Source organism: Gossypium arboreum, chromosome 9 (assembly GCF_025698485.1).
Source record: "Gossypium arboreum isolate Shixiya-1 chromosome 9, ASM2569848v2, whole genome shotgun sequence".
NCBI classification, from domain to species: Eukaryota; Viridiplantae; Streptophyta; class Magnoliopsida; order Malvales; family Malvaceae; genus Gossypium; species Gossypium arboreum.
The window spans coordinates 85,267,079-85,273,602 of NC_069078.1; the positions used below are offsets into that span (position 1 = coordinate 85,267,079).

The 6,524-nt window shown below is 35.3% G+C and overlaps 2 protein-coding genes across 3 annotated transcripts; one reads left to right on the forward strand and one right to left on the reverse strand.

Annotated features, from left to right (window-relative positions):
* The first annotated feature begins 1,486 nt into the window (after positions 1-1,486).
* Positions 1,487-4,120, forward strand: LOC108456986 (60S ribosomal protein L6, mitochondrial). 2 transcript variants are annotated; one of them, XM_053018834.1, is made up of 2 exons: positions 1,487-1,663; positions 2,853-4,120. In XM_053018834.1, the coding sequence occupies exon 2, from the start codon at positions 2,902-2,904 to the stop codon at positions 3,208-3,210; it is 309 nt and encodes a 102-aa protein (XP_052874794.1). In that variant the 5' UTR covers positions 1,487-1,663; positions 2,853-2,901; the 3' UTR covers positions 3,211-4,120. The 2 variants fall into 2 exon arrangements, with proteins under 2 accessions (XP_052874794.1, XP_017611261.1); XM_017755772.2 differs by having other exon boundaries at positions 2,883-4,120.
* On the reverse strand, positions 3,645-6,524 carry LOC108456985 (serine hydroxymethyltransferase 4). Its single transcript, XM_017755771.2, has 4 exons — positions 5,764-6,524; positions 4,756-5,146; positions 4,568-4,669; positions 3,645-4,206 (listed from the first exon to the last, which is right to left on the reverse strand). The coding sequence occupies exons 1-4, from the start codon at positions 6,439-6,441 to the stop codon at positions 3,962-3,964; spliced, it is 1,416 nt and encodes a 471-aa protein (XP_017611260.1). The 5' UTR covers positions 6,442-6,524; the 3' UTR covers positions 3,645-3,961.

The following is a 6,524-nucleotide window of genomic DNA, read 5'->3' on the forward strand; positions in this document are numbered from 1 at the left end:
TTTCGACATTTTAGATTTAAATGCATCTCATATTTATAAACTAAGAAATCATATGAAAATGTGGACTAAATCACGTGAAATTTGTAGTACGATTTAAATATTATGTAAAATACTTCATGAATTCAAACATAATTATTTTTAAAATTAGTTAAAATATATTAATATGCAAAAATAACTGAAACATGACATTTATTCAAAAAAACACGAAATATATTTATAATATTTTAAATCTACGAGTAAACCAATTGCAAGCAACTCACGAGGTCACCTCTACAAGTATCATTTTGACCTCTACAAGTATCATTCGAATAACTGTGATTCATTTATCATCTTTTGAGTCTCCAAACTTTTATTGATATTTTTGTCTCATCAAATAAATTTATCTGACGCATTTTGTAATAATTGTTGGATGATAAGTCCACTTCACGCGTTTCGTAATGATTATTAGATGATAAGTTCACCTCACGCGTTTCGTAATAATTATTAGATGATAAGTCTAATATATTAATATCACCTTACATGAGATCCTGCTTATAAATACCCTCGACCTCAAGAACGATGAAGAAGAGATCAACTTTCCTTAGATACTAAACCAATACTCTTGTCAACAAACCTTTAGTTCTCAACCTTAACACTCTAGTTACTACTAGTATTTACTACCTCTAGCCCTCTATACGACTGAGTGAACCTACTTCTACATTAACTACCACTCTCTCATTTGTATCTCCATATTGTATCGTTATATCAACAACTATTATTTGAAGGCTTGATTCAGTTTTAAGTAAAAAAAAAACCTTAAAATTGAAATTTTAGAAAAATTTAACTCGAAAATTTGAAAAAGATATAGAAAAATTATAATAATTTAAAAGACTTGCCATATATATAATTTCTATAAAAATTTTAATTATTTAAATACTAAAACATTTTTTGTTTATTTTTGGAATATCTATTTTTTATTTCAATAAACATGAATCTCGTCCTCGTGTGTCACATTTTAAATGGTTGGAGATGTTACATGACTCATTTTAATTCGTATTATAAGTCTATTAATTTTTCATATAATTATTATTTTAAAAAATATAATTCTAAAAATAAATTATGATCTTATTTTTCATAAAATGTTTTAATATTTTATTCTTTTAGAATTATTAATACGAAAAAATTTAAAATTATCACAATCATAATTTAATTATAATTCAAAGATGAAATTAATTATCAATCTATTAAATTAATGTACCATGCCATTTTTGATTATTGGAGTAACGAAGTTGATGGATGAGTATTCGATATAGCTAATTAAACAATTATTTAATTTTTGAAAGTTTTAAAGTTCAGTGATAAAAATAAATAAATTTAATCAAAATTTAGTGGTGATTAATGGAATTTAACCAATAATAAATTAACATAATAAACTATTTAAATAATAATTTCATTTTTAACAGAAAAATAATTATATTTAAATCATATAAATTTAACTTGTATTAATATCCAAATAAAATTACGCTAAAAAGAGTGTATCTAAAAAAATTTCCTTTAAAAATTCAGTACCTCTTATCTCTCTTAACGCATCCCCGCTGCCACCACTCTGTCCCAGCTTCCTCCAGTGGCTGATCTAATCCCTTCTTGCATTCAAGTTTCCGACAGACCCAGCAAATTAAATAAGGTAAATATTGAAACCCTAAACGTATTTTGAGGATTGATTTCTACTTGAGATTTTGAGTTATTTACTCTACTATATTTTCTGTTTTCGATCCTACTTCTTGCTACTCTATCTCATCGATTTTTTTTAAAAGCTACGGGATTAGTTGAAATAGCAGACTATTATCGCCCTTTTTCTCCTTACACTGCTATTTGGGGCCGCGATTTGCTTCCATTGATGTGATTTTATCCCTCACCGCTGTTGAGTCTTTAGCGGGTGCCACTTTTTGAAAACCCTAGTATTGATGTCAAAATGATGTAACTTTTTTTTATGAAATCTGGACTTAGTTTCACCTTTGTTGAAATGCCATTAATTTAACTCTTTAAAGTATTTATTTTTTGAATTATATCTTATCTGTGAACTTGCCTTTGCCCTGTCATTGCTATTTTTACATTAAGATCCTTTGACAATTCAGGAGCTCTGGTTGTTGCTTGGCTGCCTTTGCACCTGCTTATGGTGCTATTGAATCGAGGCAAGCTCAAGCCATAAGAAGCTAAAGTTTAAGTGAAGCTTGAGTTTAGTCGAGTTCCATTTTTAGACCTTGAACTTTTACCGTTAGAATTGATTAATCTCGCTTGAGTCTGATTCTTATGCTCAATTTCAAATCTGATTACTTATGGTTGAACTTGAATTTAAGTTAGAATTGAGATTTTTCAGTATTAATAAGGAATAGAAAGACCCGATTAGACTCACAAGTTACTCACCTAAAGTATTAGGGTGTTCAAATTCGGCCCATACCATAACTTAAAGCTAACTTGCTAATGATCGAGACAAATTCGATATTTTGTAAATTGAACTTGAGTAGCTTGTGAGAACTGGTGTCTCATTTACATCTTACTATGAGTACATCTTAAGATCCTTGGACAACTATCCTTTTGCTTGAATTCCGTTTCAGGATCAAATTTAGGTCAAATAATAGAGAACCCATTAATTAGTTTCTGTGTTGGAACTTTGACTTTGCAATCAAGTATTTGAACGGGTATTGCTGAAACTATTGGGGTAGGGAGAGGGTGGCAAAGTCTAAACAGTAAACCATGTATTTATCGGATTCGGATAGCATGAAAAATAACCGGGTTAGAATACGGATATCCTAATTGTTGTCATCCCTACTTTTACTTCCTTTGAATGAATATTTTTTTTTTCTTCTTTTCAGTGGGTTTTTAAATGACTATCACTTGTTCAGGTTGTTGATTTTGATCATCATGGAAGCTAAATTCTTTCGCTTTCTTAAAATTTTCGGAGTTGGTTACAAAGCTAGAGCTGAAGCCGAGGGAAGACTCTTATTTCTGAAACTAGGATACAGTCATGAGGTTGAACTCCCCGTTCCTCCTGCCGTCCGCGTTTTCTGCTTCAAAAACAATGTTGTTTGCTGCACTGGACTCGACAAGCAAAGGGTGCATCAATTTGCCGCTACAGTTCGAAGTTGCAAGCCTCCAGAAGTTTACAAAGGCAAAGGTATAATGTACACTGATGAAGTTATCAAGAAAAAACAAGGTAAAAAATCAAAATGATTTGTTGAAGTGCTTGATTTTTACTTGCCTTTTTGTTAGTTGTATTGCAGTGTCTCATTTTGTATTAACTTGGTTGAATACCCAAACAATGTAGGCATGTTGGAACCTATAACATCTTTTCAACAAATTTTTAGGGTCATTGTCTTCAATAAACCACTTATTTTAATGTGTTTGATCGATAAGTGATTCTAAAGCTGGTTATTTTTCCAGCCTTATAGAGTTTGAGGTTATGTTTCCGATTTTTCTGAACCATTGTTTGGATATGGGCGTAGAGCATTAGACTCGAGTATATTTGTGTACACATGTTCCACCGAATGTTTAGTTTCTGTATTTGAAGCTAGAATACCTGAATCCGGAACACATACTCGTATATGTAGCTGCAGAATTGAAAGCATAAATAAAACAACTCCGTGCAAATAATAATACAGAGATGATTTGCAAAAGATGACCCTTTTATTTACGAAATATAAACCCAAATTTCTCGTTTATTGGTAATTAAAACCCTAAACTTTCGAGCAACAAAAACAATATATAAAATTGTTACATGGTTTTTATGGAAGCTCTCACAAGTAGTGGGCTTAAAAAACTTTAAAAAAACATACCATAGATGGAAGCCTTTACTTCATTTTCTTTTCCATTTTTTTTTTCTAACATCAACTCCTTGGAAATCAGCAGAGGCAAATTTCCAGATGACACATATGCCGATAATAACAGCAATAAGCATGAATAAAACCATAAATATATATAAGATCTAATTCTTGTACTTCATTTCGGACATCTTGAAACCCGGCATGTCAAATGAGGATGCAAACTTTTCGACATCGGCCTTCAGCTTTTCGATCTCCTTGTTGTTCTCCAAACCTTTGTTGAAGTCCTTCAAGAGCTTTCCGTACTGCTTTTGGATGTCCAAGGTGATGGTCACCGCTCGGTGGAGGAACTCACCTATCTGTTCGAAGTCTTTCTCGACCAAACCTCTCGAAGTCATGGCAGGGGTACCTGTTGACAGCAATTAGCATCATCATGTATCGGCATCAAACCAAATTGGACCATTTTAGCGAAAAAAAATTTACCAAGCTTGTACGAGTTAGGCCACCCCTCACTACCTAAGAGGAAAACTGATAAACTCAAGGAAAGATGCATAGAAAACAACTTCAAAGTTATCTTTCTGTTTCTAAACTATGCATAAACAAACTACACATGCAGTCGTGAACATCGAAACACAAAAGATAAATCACAAGTCATTCCAAGCCACTTATGTGTTAAACCCGATCTTTTACAAGAAATGTAAAAGCTCTAGAAAATTCGATGATCCACAGTGATTCTAGATTAGGAAATTGATTAATGCAGCAAGTCTCACCAATTCGTACTCCTCCAGGTGCCAAGGCACTGCTGTCACCAAATACAGCATTCTTGTTGACAGTGATGCTGCACAGGTCACAGAGTTTCTCAACCTTGTTGCCTGTAAGAACAATGAGAAAACAATCAGAATTGAATCAAAAGGCAATTATTCAATAACCGTAAGGCCAAGTGATTCCATTGACATACCAGTCAATCCAAGAGGTCGGAGATCCCAAAGAACAAGGTGGTTCTCGGTTCCTCCTGTAACAAGCTGGTATCCTTTGCTCATAAGGTACTTTCCAATGGCAACTGCATTGGCCTTAACTTGTTTGGCGTAAGCCTTGAACCCAGGTGACATGGATTGTTTCAAGGCAACAGCCAAAGCACCAATCTGGTGATTGTGCGGACCACCCTGAAGGGATGGGAAAACCGCAAAATTGATTTTGTCTTCAAAATCATACACCGCACCTTCAGGTTGGCCCTTCTTTGGGGGCTTTGGTCCTTTGCGGTAGAAGATCATACCGGCCCTAGGACCCCTCAAGCTCTTGTGGGTGGTGGTCGTAACAAGGTCACAGAACTCAAATGGATTCGCCGCCTCCTACTCAAACAATAAAGCCAAAACGAATTCAACAACCCGTAAGAGGGAAAAATGAGGAGGCCGCAAAATCAAGAACTACAACGTAAAGTAACCTAATAATGCCGAAATACTGGTCGGATAAGATATGAAGTTTTGTAATTCATGATATCTAATAAACTTCATGTCAAAACAAAGATTATAAGAGATCATATTTTACATGTGAAAAGTGTAAAAGCATGTGAATTCATGTTTAGATCCACTCACGTTTTCCTCCCCTATCTCCAATTACTACAGCCATAAGATTTTCTTAGAATCCAAGCATGAAGCTAACCCGCAATAAGGATTCTCAGAGGTGATTCATGTTTAATCAAAACACTTTAAATTCATAAAATCCATTCCAATATTGGATCTCCAAACCAGAAAATGCTTATAAGCTATGATTACAGTGCAAAAACCGTCTCATAAAAATTAAAACAAGCTTTTAGATCTTGAATTATAGAAAACCAGTCTAAATATCATAAACCCGAGATCAAATTCATGAAATTTTAATATCAAAGAAAGCATTGAAATACTAACTAAAAACCCAGATCGAACACCACCAATTAACAACAAGCAAGATCAAAGAAAAAACAAAATACCTGAGCAGCAATGAGGCCGCTAATGTGAGCCATATCGCACATCAAAAGAGCCCCACATTTATCCGCAACAGCCCTGAATTTAGCGTAATCCCAGTCCCTAGGATAAGCACTGCCACCGCAAATGATAAGCTTAGGCCTAAAATCCAATGCCTTTTCTTCCAACTTATCGTAGTCGAGGTACCCATTGCTGGGGTTCACCTTATAAGGCAAACTCTCAAAGTAAATTGAAGTAGCAGAGATCTTCTTCCCACCAGAGGTATAATACCCATGAGTTAAATGACCACCGGAGGGTAAATCCAGCCCCATGATCCGATCATGCGGCTCTAAAACCGCCGTGTAAGCAGCGAAGTTAGCCGGAGAACCGGAGTACGGCTGCACATTGACACCCCACTTAGTAGGGTCGAGATGAAAAGCCTGCAAAGCGCGAGACCTGCAGAGATTCTCGATCTCGTCGATGAATTCGTTGCCACCGTAGTAACGGTTACCGGGCATGCCCTCGGAGTACTTGTTGGTGAGGGCACTGCCGAGGGCTTCGATAACGGCGAAGGAAGTGAAGTTCTCGGAAGCGATGAGCTCGATGCCGCGGCATTGACGACGCTTCTCTTTCTCGATGAGGTCATGCATTTCTGGGTCGACGGATTCAAGGGAGGAGTTGCCCCATGTGTTAACTGGATCCATTTTTTTCGTTAAGAGAAATGGAAACTGAAGGGGGCGAAGATGGTGAAGATTGGTGGCAAAGAAGGGGAGGTTTTGTTTTGGTA

Bases quoted from the DNA above. Each gene is read 5' to 3' on its own strand.
- LOC108456986 (XM_053018834.1), top strand. From the start codon at position 2,902: ATGGAAGCTAAATTCTTTCGCTTTCTTAAAATTTTCGGAGTTGGTTAC.
- LOC108456985 (XM_017755771.2), bottom strand. From the start codon at position 6,441: ATGGATCCAGTTAACACATGGGGCAACTCCTCCCTTGAATCCGTCGAC. The intron at 5,147-5,763 runs GTATTTTGTTTT...TTGTTTGAGTAG, and splicing joins GCGGCCTCATTGCTGCTCAG to GAGGCGGCGAATCCATTTGA. The intron at 4,670-4,755 runs GTATGTCAATGG...TTGTTCTTACAG, and splicing joins CCGACCTCTTGGATTGACTG to GCAACAAGGTTGAGAAACTC.